This window comes from Taeniopygia guttata, chromosome 7 (assembly GCF_048771995.1).
Source record: "Taeniopygia guttata chromosome 7, bTaeGut7.mat, whole genome shotgun sequence".
Lineage (NCBI taxonomy): Eukaryota > Metazoa > Chordata > Aves > Passeriformes > Estrildidae > Taeniopygia > Taeniopygia guttata.
The window spans coordinates 5,627,381-5,645,630 of record NC_133032.1 but is presented as its reverse complement, the minus strand read 5'-3'; the positions used below and the strand labels follow the sequence as shown (position 1 = coordinate 5,645,630).

Below are 18,250 nucleotides of genomic sequence, written 5' to 3'. Positions count from 1 at the left end.
TGAGGATGGGGTTCATCACTGTGCTGAGCCATGGAGGTATCATCCAGGCAAGAAAAGCTTTTGCCTCTACTGATAGCTGCTGTGAGATGTCTTCCCATATTTTAACAGTTAAATGGCCCACAGATCACAAGTCCTCCTGTGACTCGGGGAAACAATTTGAGGATCTATAAATGTTTACCAGACTTTTTCAATGATTACATGAAAATCCAGGAGTTTGAGGGAAGCTTCTGAAACATCAGAAGTCTTTTGTGAAAACCCAAGACTATCTCAACAGTATTTACATGTGGGAGTACTTTATCTTGCACTGAAGTCTCACTCTGAATGTCCTGAAATGTTTTACATGGTTGGCTTTCACTGCTCCAAAGAGGGAAGCACAGTCATAAAAACACAGCATACCTGCACACTTGTTTGAGACACAAAAGCTGAACCGGGTGCTCTGGGGAAGTGAAGGGGAGGAATTTATGCAGGGACTGTACTGCAATTTAGTTCTTGGCTCCTGCTCTTGCTTTGCATGGAAATGATTGCAGGATCATTTGGTAATTCATGGAATATTTATTAATGACAACCTGTCTGGATTGTTTATGTAGCCCCTTCCACTGATGGTGCCTGTGTTCAGCTCTGAGCCAGAGGGTCTCACATCAAATCATCAGCTCGTTAGACACTGTCCTGTGCCAAGCCTGCCTTGCGGAGGGGGGTGTTAAATAAGCAGCGCCAGCACAATCCCCCAGGCTTTCACACCGTGATCTGCTGCAGGCAGGGTACAGCTTGCTCCGTATAGACTCACCAGCCTCCAGACTTAGATCTGCTCAAAATGTGCTGTTCCTGACTCAGCTAGAGGTCCTAGGATTTACACCTCTTCATGGTCTCCAAATGCAATGACTAGGGGCAGCAGCTCCCTTTGCAGGCAGAACACTGAGTTGCTGGTGCTCACAGCAATAACCCCAGCATCCCCTTCCAGCCCACAGTGTACGTACTGCCCAGTGTTCCCCTGGACTGTTGCAATAAAGCAGATTAAGATAATTATTTTAACATTTCAGCTGATGGCTAGGTTCTTCTTATTAAGATGGAATAATTTCCTAGAGTATGCTTTGAGCACAGAAGAGAAAATGTTTGACAAAAAAGAAAAATACCTAGATTTTCCAAGATCAACAAAAAAAAAGTTCTATAGTTAGCACAGACTCTGAGAGCAGGCTGTGTTTTAATCATGCTTCCTTGAGGAACAGGAGAGTTTTATTGGATCTTCTTCAGAGTTTAATACTACAATTAATGTTAATGATAACAGTACAGTAAAGTGATCAAGGGGGTTCTCCTTATACAAGCAGAATTTATTAGCACACACAAAAACTCTCAGCTGAACATGTCAATTAGAGTTTATTGCTTTTCTCAGCTGTGGCTCACCCCCTTGTTTGTCTGTGATTCAACAGGGAAATTGCAGAGAACACACCAAGACCCTTCAGGCAGGGGCTAAACTTTGCTTTGTGTGCCAGTGTGGTGGATATGCCACTCCTGGACCCTGCCAAAGGGCAGAACAGGCAGGCAAGGCAGAGCAGCTGCTGCCTGCTCCAGAGCAGGCACAACAGGACCTGCCTGCACAGCGGTGGCATCTCAGAGGAGCACTCAGGCTCTCACAAGTGCACTTAATTTCAGGGTTGACATACAGCTCTAACTGTCTGGGCATGGATTCATCCAGCCTAAGTGCTGTCTGGGGCTCTGTGCCTGGCACTTCCCCTCGGCTGCCTGAGCTGGCAGCGAGCAGCAAATGGGGGCTCTGCATCTGCATCCCTGCACCACAGGAAAGTTGAGGGGTAATGGATAATATCAGGATTTTTTCCTGGAACTGGTTCTTGGTTTCTTCCAGTGATCTCATCTATGAGCTAGACTGAACCTGAACAAAGTTCACATGTGTGTCTAAAGAATACCTGAAAATCCCATTCCCTAGTTCCTATGCAGAGCGGTGGACTGAGCAGTTGTGGGTGAGGTGCATCCCAGACATCACTGATTGCTTCCATTGCTGACCTCCTGGAAGCAGATTAAGCAAGGGGCTGGCAGGGGGGAGGTTTTGGCCACCTGCTTGTTGTCTAAACTCTAATAAAATCTTGGCTTTGCCTGGGTGGTTCAGTGTATTGTTTCCAGCAATGGAATGGCTTTGGGAGCCATTAGGGAATGAGTTACAAGCCAGAGACTGATTTTTGTATTCTGAGAGGGAGATGAACACTGAGGAGATGAAATAAAACGGGTTATAGATTATTTTAGGTGCTTTTTTTCAGTGAAAGGTGGTGAAATATTTTGGAAATTTGGCTTACAGTCTTTCTTGGGAAACATGCTGTTTTAGAAGAGTGGTGTAAATTGGGGCGTTGTTCAGCTGCTTGATTATATTTATGGTAGGTTTTCTATTGATCAGGGCAGTATGGAACAAAGCGTATGAACTTTCAGGGAAGGGGATCTGTTACCATGCTACCTTCCCATGCATGGAAATTTTCATGCGCTTAGGCTATAAAAAGCTTGGTAGTTGACTGATGTCATGGGTCTTGTTGAAAGCATTTCCCCACATCCCACCCAGAAGAGTTTCTCAGGATCCTTGCCGGTATTTCCGCTCCCTGGAGGGCTCGGAAGAGCGTGGGCTCCCGCTGTCACCCAGGTACTGCCTGCTCATCTGCCGAGGCAGGAGCACAAAGGAGGAGGCTGGCCAGGTTTCTGCAGGCGTTGTTGAGCACAGAGGAATCAGCAGCAGAGGTGTAATAAGCTGGTGAGCTGCTGCAGCTGTGACAAGCAGAGCTCCCAGCATGTGTCTACAGAGCAGGAAGTTCTCCTGTGTGCTTTGGGCACCAAAAGGGCTCAGAGCAGGGAGGAGTGGATGCACTAACAGCTCAGCCATCTCCATCCTTTGGTAGCCCACTGTCACCAGCCCCTCATCTCAGGAGGCGCCTCTAGATCGCAACAACATCTGAACCTGACTGAGAGCCTTAAGGAGAAGGCTCTCATATTTCCTGAAAGGTCTTTCAGAGAAGGAATTTCAGGTAAATAGATCTAAAGAAAGGATAGCGTTACAATTAGGTTCTGCCAAATTTAGACCAGCAGGATGAATGAAAGAGGAAAGCTCAGAGAAGACACTGACCTTCCCAAGGACACCACAGGTCACTTAGTGACAGAGATACTGCATGTGGAGGCACATATTTTTTCTTTTTTTGCAGCAGATGCACTTCACTCTTCAGAGACAGGGTTGAAATGATGAAATGAGACCCTCAAATGTTCAAATGAGTGCCTCTGGGAACTGAAAGAGTTCACATCCTGGTTTCAGGAGGTCACAAACACTGATTTGTGGACACTGTAATTTGTATTGGGTTGGGAATAAAAGTAACCAAAATATCTAATTTTTGGACAGTGTAAACATTTTGTATTTGCAAAAAAAAGTTTTGATTTAAAAGTTTCCATTCTCCTTTTCCTCTGGAATGGAAATTTCAAATGAAACATCAACAATTCTTCTATATTTTGTTACAGAAAAATATCTTCCTTTTTATACCATTCCCTGTAGTTTGAAATCAACAGAGTTCAAAAAAGGGAAATCTGCTATTAGAAAAACATAGCATTCCTTGCTTTTCTGCTTGTCTCAAAGGAGAAAGAGTGTGTTATTAGGGTGACTCTGTCTTCTCCTTGTTTCTCCTTGTTCTGTACAGATTCTAGTGCTGTGCCCTGGGGTGTGGGTTTGGAGTGTCTGTCTGTACCACTATCAGCAGTGACTGGCATTGCCACATGCTGCCCAGTGTGCATTTAAAATTAAAGTACCACCCCAAAATACCTGCATAAAGCAGTGAAAATGAATTACAAAGCACAAGAAGTTGTCTCTTCAAATCCATACAGTGGCTTTGGGTGATTGCAGAACAAATCTACTTGATAGGAAAAGGGATCACTCAGTGGCTGCTCTGGGCCATCCCATCTACAGCCTCTGACTTGCTCTGGCGGGACATCTTCTGGTGAGAACAATTCACCTTGTTTTTGGAGTCATAAACCCTAAATGTAATGTGATGAGAGTTTGACATTAGAATTTGATTTGGGGAATTGACTCTGAGACATGGATGCTGCAAAGAGCAGCACTGTGGATGATCAGGCCCTGGTGATTGCACTGCAGCTGTGTTAATTGGCTTGTTGTGGGAGCTTAATTTTCCATCACTTGCACTAGAATCTCCTGATTGGCACCAGCTGAACTGGAGGGTGGTCACACAGCTAATCCTGTGTGCAACAAATTAGTCTATCTTGAAGTTGCAGGAGTTTTAGTACAGAAGTCTGCTCACAGTAAGTCCAGTAGCAAGCAGACTCTCACAGAGCTCAGCTATGACAGAGAAAAGAATGTTATTTTAAGACTCTGGACACCAATTCCTTGCTACTTTCCTTTCCTAGGAAGTCTGTCAATTAGATTTAGAAATCCAGAGTGTATTGTTTATCACTGTGTTGAAGTGCCTGACATCAGCTGAGCTCTGTCTGTCTCCTGGTTCTCTTCATTATAATTCATTTTTTCACCATATTTTGGACTGAAATGCCTGATGAGGATTATTTCAGCTCCTCTGGAAACTCACTTACGGTCTCAGCAGAGTCTACAGCATCAAGATTGATCAGCTTATGATCTGCAGGGTCAGATGAAGTGGCACATTCACTTGAACTGCAGTAGACATCTGAACAGGGGCCAGAGACACCGTGTGCTGCTCCTGTTTCCGTTGCTGCCGTGCTGCAGGATGTCAGACAAGGTTCTTGGGAGCCTTTACATGTGTGGACATTTGCCTGTGTCTCTGGCTAATCCTTGTGAATTCATGCTTATGAAGGGAGTGCAAAAGGAAGCAGAGGGTTTGAAACCCTTAAATGTGGATCTCTGCAAGCAGGTAAGGATCGTGGTGGAAGGGCTGATAGAATTGGAGAGATGCAGCTTGAAAACAGAACTTGATAAAATCATTATCTGCTGTATACAAGAAGTCTGCATTAACGGAAACTAATGATTTCCTGTCCTCAGCAGGACTACACATAGCTGGAATTTCAGTTTATTGTGTATTAACAGGGTTGGGTGTGCCTCAGGACAGAGAGATTTTGAGATTGGTAAAGCCTGTACACAGAGTTCATATCACTGACACTTTTGGATGGCCAACTTCTTGTCTTACCTGTGGGTAGCTGGGGCCACTGTAGGCAGAAACATTTGGGCCCACCACTAAGAGCTGTTCAGGCAGCTGCCAGAACAGGGATCTTGTCACTGGAGTCTCCTTCCTCTTGGTTGCAGGCTTAACTGGAAAAGTGGTCGCCAGAAGGCCACTAACTGTGCTGCCTGTGTGCAGGTTTTCTGAGCTTTCTTTAAAGTTTTCTTTTAATGTGGTATGTATGCATCTCACAATGTCTTGTGCCATCATTGCAATGTCCCCTGGATGATTTGTTGAGGAAGAATTATGTGCTCTTACTTCTGGGAATAAACCCTGAATTTAGCCATGGATTCTTAGAGGATGAGAGAAAGGGAGATGGGAAGAACTGGCAAGGAAGCCACTGACAGGAAAGGCCATCAACAAAGGATTTTGTAGGAGAAATGTAAGGCATACATAGCTAAATATTTGTTCTCAGTGTACTCTGTGCCCTGAAGAACATGTGTTTTTCTAACTCTTTTTTTTCCAGAGCACTAATAACCAGACCATCTGTTTGCCTCTCTAAATCAGAGCAAAGCTCATGAAAATCCAACTTGAAAAACAGTAAGAAATTATCAGCTGTTTGTTTTAGCATTTAATAACTGTAATTAGCAAACCTAATGACATGTTTGATTATTTCATCACAGTTCTTCGAGTCCAGGGGGAGGCAGGAGATGGGACTTATTGATTAGAGCAATTGAGACTCCTGGCTTCCTTCTAGTTTTATTGTCCTTTAAAACAATGTGCTGAGTAGCTCTCTGAAGACTATGCATGTACAATTGGAGTGGAGAGTATGGCTGACTTGGGCAAGATTTGTCTCCCTGAGTGGATTAGTAACAAGCAGAGTCTCAAGCACTGTGAAGCTCCAACACAGTGGATCAAGTCAGAAAACCTCATTTCTCCTCCTGGTTCTTTGAGTGACTCACTGTGGCATCTGGGCTCAACTTCTTCCCCTCTTTAATATTCTCTTCAGTAAAAAGATAATAACAAAAAGGAATGGTATAGACAGACTCCCTGCACAACCAATGCCAGAAGGTTTTATTCTCTTTTATTGTGTGTTGCTGCTTCTCAGCAAGGTCCATTAGAGGAGATGAGCATCCTTATGTAGGCCTGTTTGATGGTGGTAATATCCCCTTCAGTCTTCCTAGAAAAGCAGAGATTTTGAGCTACAAAATGTAACAAAAACTCTGCATATTATCAGTATTTAATAGATTAAACCACAGTTACTGAACTCTGCAAGTCTGATGGTGAATTAAACATAATGGTTTGTTCTAGAAAAAAATTAATTTTTCTTTATACAGGCTCTTAGTAAAATCGTAAATTATGTAGGCATTCATAAAAATTAGGGATTTCTCAGTAATTAGGATTGCATGGACTTGAAGGAAGCAATTGAAGGATTCTATTATGTATGATGTATTTGTAATAATTTCACTCTATTGCTCAAAGCCTAGAGCTGCACTTTTATGACAAATGAGAAACATTTGTTTCTAAACGTAACATATTTTGATATTTTACCAAAGTCTCCTGGTTTCTGTGTGCTCTAAGGCTAGAAGGAATCAGTCTGGTTGTTTATTTATCCTTCCATCATCCAGAAACATCCAGCTGGGTCATCATGTAACCTTCCTCCTCCAGTGAGAATTAACCCATTTTCTCTGGTCTGTACTGGTAACTTCTAACCCTGTGCCTAAGCCCTATTTCTCCTGCTCCCTGTGGACAGTTTAGATGAACTTTTGAGGGATAGTTTTTTATCCTGAAGCAAAGACAGGAATGTTCTGGGTCCTATTTTCTTTTCTGTAGCTGAAATATTTGGGTTGCTGTTACTGAAAGGATCAAGAATTTTCTGATGTTTTCAGCCTACCAGAATTTGCACAGGTTTCTGTTTATTTATTTTGTAGAGCTCACTTTGGTGGAATGGTAGGTGTTAAAGGAGTCCCTGACCAGAAACACAATCTTTGGTTTACGCAGCCAAGGTGAATGGGCAGCATCAGAGTGATTAGTGCTGCTGGGCTGTGGGAAGCTCATGGCCCTTTACAGGTGTTTCATATCCTCTGAGAGGATTATAAATGTGGTCTTGGATGTCTTTTGCTCTCAACTCTTAGTGCTTTTCCACGTTGTACAAATATTTAAATTATTGTGAATGAAGGAGAGAGAGCCTGAATGATTAGCGTGTTCTTCTGGGATGCAGTTCAGGTTAAGGTCTCTGCTTCAGCAAATATCTGGAAGCTTTTGAAAACTTTGGTTACATCTAGATATGATGGGAAATGTTTCAAAACCTTGAAAAGCTTCCTGTCTTGAAAAAATATTTCCCTCTAGCTTTAGTTACTTGCATTGGTTTGCCATTCTATAGGCTGGCTTGCTTTTCTGTTGGACACATATCATGCATGATATAATGGTTTGGCATTGATGTGGTGTGTGAAATAATCTCAACAAAGGGAAAATGTACTTAAAATGAGGAAGCTTTTTATCATAAAAAGGTCTGAACATTTAGTTGAGTTTATTTCCTTCTAAATGGAATCCTATTTTACATTATGTCCTCATTTTCATGCCATGTGGCAGAGGTATGAATCTGCCAAGGTGACACTGAATTCCAATGGACCTTCCTCACCTTCATGGTGTGAAGCCAAAGGCAAATAGAAAGCACAGAGAATTCAGTGGAGATTAGGGAGGGCAGTTTTTGTACTCCATATGTACCTCTGTCTGCATGAGGGCCCAGAATAAAGATGACATCTGTTGTTTGCCTCTCCACTTGTATTCCTGGACAAATCAGACACAACCTGGCTCCAGTGGAGATTTGCACAATGTAACCCTTCAGGTGTATTGCATCCACTGAAAACCATGCGTATCAGTGGTATCTCTATTTGTGTAGAAAAGTTTGTGTAAGAGACTCTGTCTTGTACAGGAAGCAGTACTGTAGAAGAATCTTTAGAAAAATATTAGCAATTAAAAATTATCTGTATTTTAAGAAAACTTATATATAGTAACAAGAATGTGCCAGTAGCATAGACTGCAGGTGTCCCAAGTTCTTAATGAGAGAGCACAGTGTGGATCAGTGCCAGAGATGTTCATGTCCTTGTGTAGCTTTTTCTTCTTGTTGGCCAAGTAAATTAACTCAGAAGGCACATGGGTTTCTTTTCTCGGAAGTGATATTTCTGTTAAAGGGATTATACTTTCCATTGAGAAGTGCAAACTCGTGCATTTTTTCAGCTTGTTTGCGAGCTTCTTGCAGTTCTTTGCTAGCTTTTTGAACTGTAGTTTAGCTGTAACTTTTCCCTAGATAACAGTGCAAACATGTATCTAACAACACAATTCCTGGAAGAAATCCTGAGATAATATGTAAAGAAAGAACTGAACATTGAATGAGGTACTAGAGTTCAGTTTCACTCTTTATTTACAGGGGAGAATAAAATAAGGTGCTGCAGAATAGAATGTTTGCCCCTGTATTTGTGGTTGTATAGTTCAGGGTAGAGTGATTCCTTTATGGAAAATCCTTTAGACAATGGTTGTAAAAGATAAAAGGCAATACAGTGACATTTCAAAATAAGTGATTTTTAAGACAGGATATCTACAGGAGCATCCCCCCCCCCCGCCCCCAATACTCTGATTGCTAGCAACACTTTATAAATGAAAAGCTTAAAAGACATGAACTTCTAATCAAAACATAAATTCAAATTAAGTACCTGATAGATTAGAACATTGTAGAACATGCATAAACATTACTGGGATACATCACTTCAAACTGGGAGGACGTGGTAAATATCTTGGAAATAACAGTGCAACACATTCACCAATAGTAAAAAATGCTTTCAATTTTTTTGGTGTTGATCAGTTTAAAACTATCCCCACAGTAGCATCTCCTGCTTGGAGTGGTAGATATAGTACATTTGATGGGAATAGCTGAAAGAAGTGTTAGCAGCGATTTTCCTTGTGTGGGCACTTTTTTTTTTTTCCTTATAATTCCCATTTGGAGCTCCAGCAAATGCAAGCTTGTCTTCCTCAATTAGGCAACTCTGAAAGCTACAATGGGTGTGCAAACTCTTAAATATGCTGTAATTTATATTTATCAATTCAGTGCACGTAGTTTTTTTTGATGTGTGCTTCCTGTCTGATTTTCTAACAATCCTTTATTTTCCACAGGTGGCCGTGATAAACGAGGTGGTCCGGTCTTGACCTTCCCAGCCCGCAGCAATCATGACAGAATAAGGCAGGAAGACCTTCGTAAACTTGTGACTTATTTGGCCAGCGTGCCAAGGTAAAGCTAGAAAGAAAACACTTCAAAGCTTAGGGTGGATTGGTGGGTGGGGAACTTGTTCTTGGCAGTTGCTGATTTCCAAGTATTAACATTTAGTACCTTGAGTTCTTGGGGCTGAGGAACAAAAGTGTTCCCTTCCTCCTCCTGTGTGCGCTCCGGTGGTTTCTGTGGCACACGTGGAAATGCAGGAGCTCCAGGGAGGAGGCAGTGGGAGAAAACCTGGGCTTCAGGCTCCTCGCAGCCTCAAGGAGCAGCTCTCATTCTCCATGTTTCTGTACAACTGTTTTAAAGGAGTGCAAAGGGAGGAATGCTTAGATGTCTGCTGTTAAATATAGCATGCTGGAGAGAGCCTGCTGTCTGCTGTTGCTTTTTAATACCTTGTGGGAGGTTTGGGAGAGCTCGGGTAGGGGGCTGTAGTTGTTGGGGAGGAGAGAATGCCTGTACAAGAAGACAGATCTTCCTGCTCCAGTACTTTCCAGAGATTTCTCCAGGCTGGGGAAAGAACATGGGTGGAGGTAGGAGGAAGCTTTCAAAGAAAGGCATTTTAAATTGTTCTGAATGTAAACCACCACCTTTCTCCACATTAGTCTCTGTGTCTCTCTTCCAACAAACAAGTCCCCATCCTTTTCCCTGGGATGCTGGAGGAAAGGTGTGTTGCCAGACATATTTGTTTTCTCAAGCTTTGGGAGATCATTTATAGAGCTCAGTGCCTAGAGAGGCTTTTCTGACCCAGCCTCAGAGAGTATGAGACTACACATGCCCTCATCCAGCTTCCTTTTCCTATTTTTAAGCTTGTCAAATATCCTTGCCCAAAACCCACTGCACCACCTGTTGGGGTGTTCCCCAGGACAGGTGAGGGACTGAGAAAGGATGCTCAGGGTTCCAGGAATACATCCTGTGCCACCCAGGAGCTCCTTCTCTTTTAGATCCCCAGAACATGGGCTGTTAAACAATGTTCATGTTTTGGCAAAGAGTGTGAAGTTAAATACGTGAAGGGCAGAGGGGTTGGCTGCATCTTTAAGTCAGAGGTAAGGATCTTGGAAATGCACTCTGTTCCTTAAATGTGCACTGTGCAGAGGACAAAGGTTGTGTTTAGTATGGAAGAAGGTTAAGGGCTGTTTGGAGACTTAATCACTTGGCTGCAGAGTGAATAGCAAATGCAGCCATGTCTAACAGATCTGCCAGTGCTTGTTTCCTGGACATCTTAAGTTCCCTGGTGATGCACTTTTTTGCTGTGTTGAACTTCTGGTCATCAAGGTTTTACTTATAAATGAGTCTGTTTGCTTTTCTCTCCACCCTCTCTCATTTTATCCTCTAGACAGCTCCATTTTCAACCATATTGTGAGACAGATTACAGACATGCTGGGGGAGCAGTAGGTCACTCCCTGGGACTGTGTGTCCCATAGTTTGGCTATTCTCCCCCAGCTGCTGCAGTAATGAAACTGGTCCCCTACATCTTATCATTTTTGCATGGTTGCAAGTGTGAAGATATGACATGGCTCTGGGTTGCAAGCAATTGCAGAGCAAAAATGACCTTCTAACATGTCAACCTTTTCTATTAATTGCTGTTCCCTCATGGAGGTGGCAGTAATAGAAGGATACATCCTTTCTGTTCCCCACTGTCACACAACTGAATCAGTTTCGCTCAATCTTTGATAGTGCTTTTAGTTGCCTCACTCTGAATCAGTGCAGCAGTGATTTTTCTGTGATGATGCAGAACTTGGGGTCAGAGCTAAGTGCTGAAGGAGCCAATACAATACTTGGCTACCTGTCTCCCTAGAAACACTAAAAAGTGTTCTCTTTCTGCTGGTCACTGCAAAGCCTTGTCCTGTCCTGGTGTGAGAAGCCTTTGGAGGGTGTCTTCTCTAGCTATACCAGAGAACATCCCTTCCTCTGTGCAATCTCCTGTCATTAAAATGTGCCCAGCAGTGAGGGACTGGCTATGCATGGAGCACTTTCACTGGCTTCCCAAAGGTCCTTGCAGATTGGACCTCTGCGGGTATTAACTGGAATACTGTCTCCTTCTTGGGATGTTTGCACATTGAGAGGTATAGAGCAGAAAGCAAGAGTGATAAGAGGCCTTGAAAATGTGGCCTTGTCAAGGAAGGATAAAAAGGGTAGAGATTGTTCAGTCTCTAAATTGAAAAGTATGTGCAAGCATGTTGTGATGCTGCAAAAGGAAATGGTTTGTAGGGTGAAGACAAACAAATGTGTTGCACCAACGTGAGTAAAGATTAGGTTAGGTATGAAAAAATGTTTTCTAATGGATTCCCATTACCACTATAAGACATCCAGTTTTTTTCTTGCATCTTTCTGTTGCTGTATAGGCAAGCCTCTGGCATTGATATAAATGTTATGGAGAGGGTATGGTAGATCAGGAAGTTATTCCAGAACTTGCTGCTCTAGGAGGGAAATGTGACCATAAACTTCATGGGTTTGGCACGTGGGATTGTATAACCTGTGTGGTGTAAGAAAACACTGAAAACTCATTTTCCCTAAACATTTTGTTCACTTTAACAAGGGCAAGCAGCAGAGCTTTCAAACTTATTTATGTTTTGGAAACAAATATATGGAAGGAACAGTTGGAATTCCTATCACTGGTTCTCAGTTCATGTTTATTCCAAGATGAGTGCTGTAGCTACTAACTACATCAGCCATCCACCAAAATAAATAATTTCATTAACAGAAACGCTGAACAGGATGTCAGAAGAAACTGCTCGGATGTTGAGTGCTAAAAGAAGAAGAGTTTTCTGTGCTAGCTGAAAAAGTAGAAATTCTTTAGGAAAAAGAGACTGTAATTTATCATATTGACACCAGGATAATAATTCTTTCTTTATTCTTGGTGCGTTGGTTTCTGAGACAGATTGCTCTCCACATTGATACTATCTGTCACTTAACCCTTGTTTTATATCTTAATGGAGGGGGCAGAGGTGGCGCAGTGCTGGGAGCTTGGAGCAGGTATGAGAGTGGTGATGAAATGTGATGATAGATTAGCGTAAGTGAAACCAGGGTCTTGCTAGCAGTTTTCAAAGTTTCTGATTCAGCTTTCTGCAGTTCCTTCTTCAAAAGCAGAATAATAATGTGGGCTTTCTGAAAGCAGCTATGTGTGCTTGAGTTAGAGTAGAATAGTGTGGGCTTTCATGCAGCTGGGAGCCACAGTCAGGCAGGTGCCTGCAGGCAGTGGGGTTTCCTGTGTGGTTGAGGATTACTGCCTGGGGGTGAAGATCTAGGAACACAGCTTGTTCCTATCCTGAAATGGTAACCTTTCAGTCCACGGTGCCTGGGGTAATTTAAGACTCCTGGAGGGTTCAAAAGCCTGATCCTGCAGTTTTGGGTAGGAGGAGGAGGTTGTGAGTGGGTATCTGCCACTGTAAACTAATGCGGTCCTGGTTTGGTGTCCTATGTTGGCTCTTTCAGGCACATCACAAGGTCCTTTTCTCTAAGCAGTTCCACTGTAATTAGTTACTAAGAAACGAAGACACTATTCATTAGATGTAAAGATAATTCCACGGATGCTAAGTTTCTACCACTCTGGCATTTTCTGCTTGGTTTACATTTGCACTAATGCTTTCTGGGTAGGCGAAGCTGTATTTCTTGTGACTCAGGATAGCTTCTATTTACATGCAAATTTAAATTGATGCAATGTTTAGAAATTTGGAGGGCGTGACTGAATCTAGGATAACATTGTGTTTATGATCAGGGGAGCTGAGGGAGAATTTTCTGGCCTTGCTGAAGATTTTTTATTTTAACACCAGTGCAGTGCCATCTATTCCAGTAAACTGAGCTTTGATTTATGTGTGCGTAAATGAAACTAGCACCAGGCCAATCTCCTCTGCGAGCCCTTTGGAATTGCGAATTAAGTTATGCGTAGGCTATAGGAGGATAAAAAGGAGACAGAATATTATTAGCCTGAGTTATCTCCTCGCATGGTGAAGCAATACGATGAAGGAAATGTTCTCTGTCAGCTATAGTGAACCTTCCGGCTGAACACATCAATCTGTTCTGGAGCCAAGATAAGCAATCTTCTGTGCTCTCTGCAGAGGGGAAACCCGAGATGCCTCGGGGGCCTGTGTTTTTAAAGACATCTACTTTTTATTTGTGCTCTGTTCAAAAGACTGCTCAAATGTTTCCCTGTTCTGGGGGACATCCAGGGCTTGTAAAAGCAGCAAAGTGTTTCCAAGGGCCAGCCCTGTGTGTTTGAACAGCTCCTCAGAGCTGCCCAAGCTGGATGAGAGGTTCTAGGAGCAGTAAAACAACTGAAGTGCCCCTAATAATTAGTTTAATGACTGTGGCTTTGTAAAATTAGAACAATACAGGGGATGGCAAAATGTAGCAATACTCACCCACTCTTGGATTTATTTAAAGCTGTTCTCTGGTGACCTGTGGTACTGTGTATATTAGCTCCTCTGGCTGGGAGTAGTGTGAAACTCATTTTGTTGATTGATAAGAATTAAATCTAAGAGCTCTGCTTTCTGTTATGTGATCTTAGCACAGAAGGAGCTTTTGAGGACATTTTTTTTTTTTCCTGGAGGCTATTGTAGATCTACAAAAATAGCCATCTATTTAAAAAATAACACCAGGGACATCATACTAATTTTAGTAACTAAATATCTGGTGCCATCGATAAGATAATTATTCCACCATATACTTGTTTCAAAATACAGCGGTAAAAATGCAGTGAAGCTAATGAGCCTAATGGAGATGTAATATTTTCTTCAGATATAATTTAACAAATGATTGTAAGGTGTTTTGGAGAAAGGGCTTCATTAGAAATAAATAACTGCCATGAGTGCTGGTGAATTTAAGAGTGTTTTGCCACTCTGTAGCCAGTTCAAATCCAGCCTCTACCATATGTGGTATTTGTGTGTTATCTTTTTAACATTTTGTTAGGAATTGGGAGAGTTCTGTTGAAATATTGGTGCTCTTACTTTGTCCTACTGAAAGGCTTCAAAGCTTCCCGCGTCCCCTTACTGACCACCTCAGGGCCAAGTTACACATTCACTGCTTGTTGGAAATCAGCACTTCAGAAGAGGATCTCTGATCTCTTTCCAGCTGTGTTAATAACCTGTTAAGGCATTTTATTCCTGGGTGAGTGGACAGTGGCTATAATTGATGTTGAAATTCTGCAGCAAGTGTCTACAGCTGCAACCTTGGAAACTCTATTTCCCAGAAGCTGCTAGAAAATGTGGACTTCCTAGAAGTGCAGAGAGAGTGATAAGAGCTGTCAGAGCCTGGCGAGCAGGAATTATGAGAAAAGATTGAAGGTGTTGGTAATGCTTATGTTAGAGAGGGAAAGTAAAGTGATCTGTTAAAATACAGTCTGCAAGCCCAAGGTAAAGTAAAAAATTTAGTCTCAGTGTACATGGAAAATGAGACAAAAAAAATTATTAAAATCACAGACTGAAGAACTGGAACAGGTTTCTGTATCCTCCCCATCTTGGGGACCCTGTTAGGAGATGTGTCAGGAGAGACCCAGGTCTTGTCACTTCTGTCTTGCCACAGAGGCATGAAAACAACAGTCACTCCAGCTTTTGTGATGCTGTTTTTTATAAAAATGTGGGGTTTTTAAATGGATACACAATTTCCTATGTTTGTTTTTGAATCAGCCCAAACCTAAGGTAAATGGGAGGGCTGTGGTATCTGTTTCCAAATGACTTCCTAGTTTCATTGCCTGTTGCTGTTTTTCTGGCTAGCGTAGGGTCCCATCTTGCACAGCTCTAGACCTAAAGCAGATGTCCTCTTTTTCTCTGGCCTCTGTGGGAGCTGAGAGTGCTCTGAGTGGTTCCAGCCTGGTTACCTGCTGAGCCCTATTCTGCTGTCCAGCTCCATAACAGTGCAAGTGTTTTCAGACTGGTTTTGTGATGAGCAGCACAAAGAGCGTGATAGAAAGCTTTGCAGTTAGTGTACTGTGAATTGCACAGCTCGTGTAGCCTTTTCCCTTTAAATACTAATAAAAGGCAGGGTAAGCTGGGCTCTGCATCTCACTTTTACCAATAATCATCGATATGGGTCTAACAGAAGTCTCTCTGTATTGTGAAATAGAAGCTGAAAATGAGATTAACTTAATATTGAAACAAGCTTATGAAGATTTCATTAACTTGTTTCAGAATTGAAATAAATAAAATAAAAGTTGATATTCTTACAAGCGTGAATTTCTTATTTAAAGTAAATTCCTTAAAGTACTTACAAAGATATTTGCGAAGTATTTTCTAAGTTGTTTATCTTATATCCAAACATTTTGTACTGTTTTGGAAGACCTGAAAATCTCTTACTGTTTTTTTCCCCTCTAAGTTGTACGATATTTCTTTATTCTTAAGTATAGCTTGCTCCATTTAATTATATTTTAATTGTATTCCAATAAATAATTGAAGTTACTGATTGCCACATGCAGAGAAACTGGGATTTCAACTTGTCATTGTGTTCTTAAGCATTGTATTCAACACTCAACATCTGCTTAATTTTAGGCTATAAATCTGCAATTGAAAACAGTTAATATGAACGAATCCCTCATTTATTATGTCTGAATTATTTCCAAGGCAATTGTTCTATTTTACAGTGTAGGGGAGGGAGTTCAATTTTCTCTTACTGCCAATCTCATGCTGAGATTTCAAAGTCATGTTGGGTTCTTTCTGGTTCATCTCCAACACAAATTCAGTGGGTCAATAATTTGGGGACTTTGCAGAGGGTAGCCTGAGAGGCCAAGTTTAGCATAGAAGGGAAATGCACAGGTCTGGAAGTGAAGTTGCCTTTGCTGGCACTGGCTGTTTTCCAGCTGAGTGGGAGCTCAGTTGTACCATCTGCAGTGGAGTCAGTGGATAGGGCTTGTGGAGGGCACACATCCAGTAGAATAAAAGCTTGCTGTTTTACTTTGTGCTCCTCCCAGGCAGCAAAGTAAGCATCTCTACCCAGTTCAGGTCCATTGCCTTTGGTTTTACTGGTCTGGCCTATTTTGCTTCAGCCCTGCCCTCGTAGCTGCAGAGTTTCTCCTCCCCACAGGCAGGGCATTCAGGCTGCAAGCTCAGAGCGGTCAGAAGGATGGCAATGAGTGGATTCCTTCTCACAGCCCCCATCTGCCCATGTCCTCTGTACTCCAAATAGCCAAAAGGTGCTGCTGCCCAGCCACAGCTCTGCAGTAGCACCACATCTGGCTTTTCTCACGTGGAGAAGAGACATGGGAGGACTGTTAAAACCCCCTGAGCAAAGTCAGAGCTGCCTGTAGCAGTGCCTCCTGCTTGACTTCTTGCGAGGGGCAGGAGAGCTGACCTGGAGGCAGCTGCCTCCTATATGGGTAGTGATTCCATGCAGTGCCATCACCTGAGTCTTCTCAAGGTTTGGTGGCCTTTGCCGAGGCCCTGAGAAAATCTCAGCTGTCTTCTCAGGGGAGCCTCGGGTGCTACTCGGCTCCCCTGCAGGACCTGTGGGATGCTGATTCTGGATCTCTTGCACAAGATGGGTGCCCATCCTGTGCAGCCACTCCCTGGGTTGCTGTATTTCTGTTAGCAATGTTGTACATAGTACCTCACTGCATTTCCAACAGAGGATTCTGGCTGGGAAGGATTCTGCTTGGATTTCTCTAAATCTGGATCAAACAGCAAAACAACCCATCACCATGCATGATGCCATCACTGCTGGTTGTCTGCCATGGCCTAATGCCACCCAGTAGTGCTGGCAGGGTCTGGGGTCTGATCCCATCCCCTGAGTTGTCTCGCACAGAGCTGTGCTGCACACTCTGCTTTTGAGAGTGTGTCCAGGCCCTTAGTCTGGGGATTAGATCAGCATTGTTCCTCCTCCTAAATGGCTTTTGCATGTTGGTTGTACCGGTCTCTGCTGCCTGGAAGAAGGAGCTGAGGTGATGGAGAAAAGGCAGAAACTTGTAAACTAGGATCTATCCTGCACCCGTTCACTGGTGAGGGAGCTGGCGGGCACCACAGCCTGCTATAAATTTTATGCAGAGCATCATTTTTCTCCATCCTCTTCCTCAGTGTCTCCCTGAGACGTGTTTTGTGAGTCTCTGCAGCACACCTCTCTGTGCTGCTGGCGCTGGCCTTGGCCACGCTAGTGCTGGTGTAAAGCTCCTGCATGCTCCTCATGGGCCTTTTAGCCATCAGACCTGTGGCTCCACAGTGCTCCAAGAGGTCCAGGCAGCAGTGACTAGGAGAATTCCTTGGAGAAGGCAGGCGTGTGCTAATGTGAGCAGTAATTCAGAGAAGCTAAAATTAGCAGACAGAGGTTTTGTGGGAGCGTCTTGCTGGCAGCAGAGCTGGCACAGGCTGTGCACAGTTCCCTCCTGAAGCTGTCAGCAGCTGTCAGTGGAATATGCAACATCTTGGAATATGCAGTTTGGCCAATCCTGAATTTTCTTTTAGGTGATCTCTTTCCTACAGTTTTTGCAGACACTGTAAAATAGTTTTTGTCTCATTCCACTATGGATGCTTGTGTTCCTCATCAGTAACTCCAGTATGTGCTATATCCTTTTCACTATTAGAAATTATTATGATTTGGAAATGGCTTATGCCATCTTTTCATGGATGTCATTAGAAGCAGGAAAACAACTGCTGTGCTTTGCAGTCTGCTTTGCAATGGGCATATTGTCCAAGGTATCTCAATATCAGTGGAAAGCTCTTCTAGACTCCCATGGAGGATGGATGAGACCTTTGTTGTGTGCCAGTATGAAGCAAGTAATGGGAGACACAGGAGTGAAGTTGTCTCAGCCTAGACAGGCTGATCCTTATCCTCACTGGATGCATGGAGGTGGTGGGGATGTTGCTCCAAAGTCCGGATTCCCCAGTACACAGCTAGGGTAGGACTGAGGATATGTTTTTTCAGGAATATAATTTTATCCATATCT

General features: G+C 43.0%; 1 protein-coding gene across 16 annotated transcripts in view; it reads left to right on the top strand.

Annotated features, from left to right (window-relative positions):
• KALRN (kalirin RhoGEF kinase) overlaps positions 1-18,250 on the top strand; it is a 467,424-nt gene that overhangs the window by 158,203 nt on the left and 290,971 nt on the right. For all 16 annotated transcript variants that reach the window (XM_030277125.4, XM_030277127.4, XM_030277129.4 and 13 more), the window contains one exon: positions 9,288-9,402. In XM_030277125.4, coding sequence (XP_030132985.4) covers positions 9,288-9,402 — 115 coding nt within the window. The remainder of the gene's footprint in view (positions 1-9,287; positions 9,403-18,250) is intronic.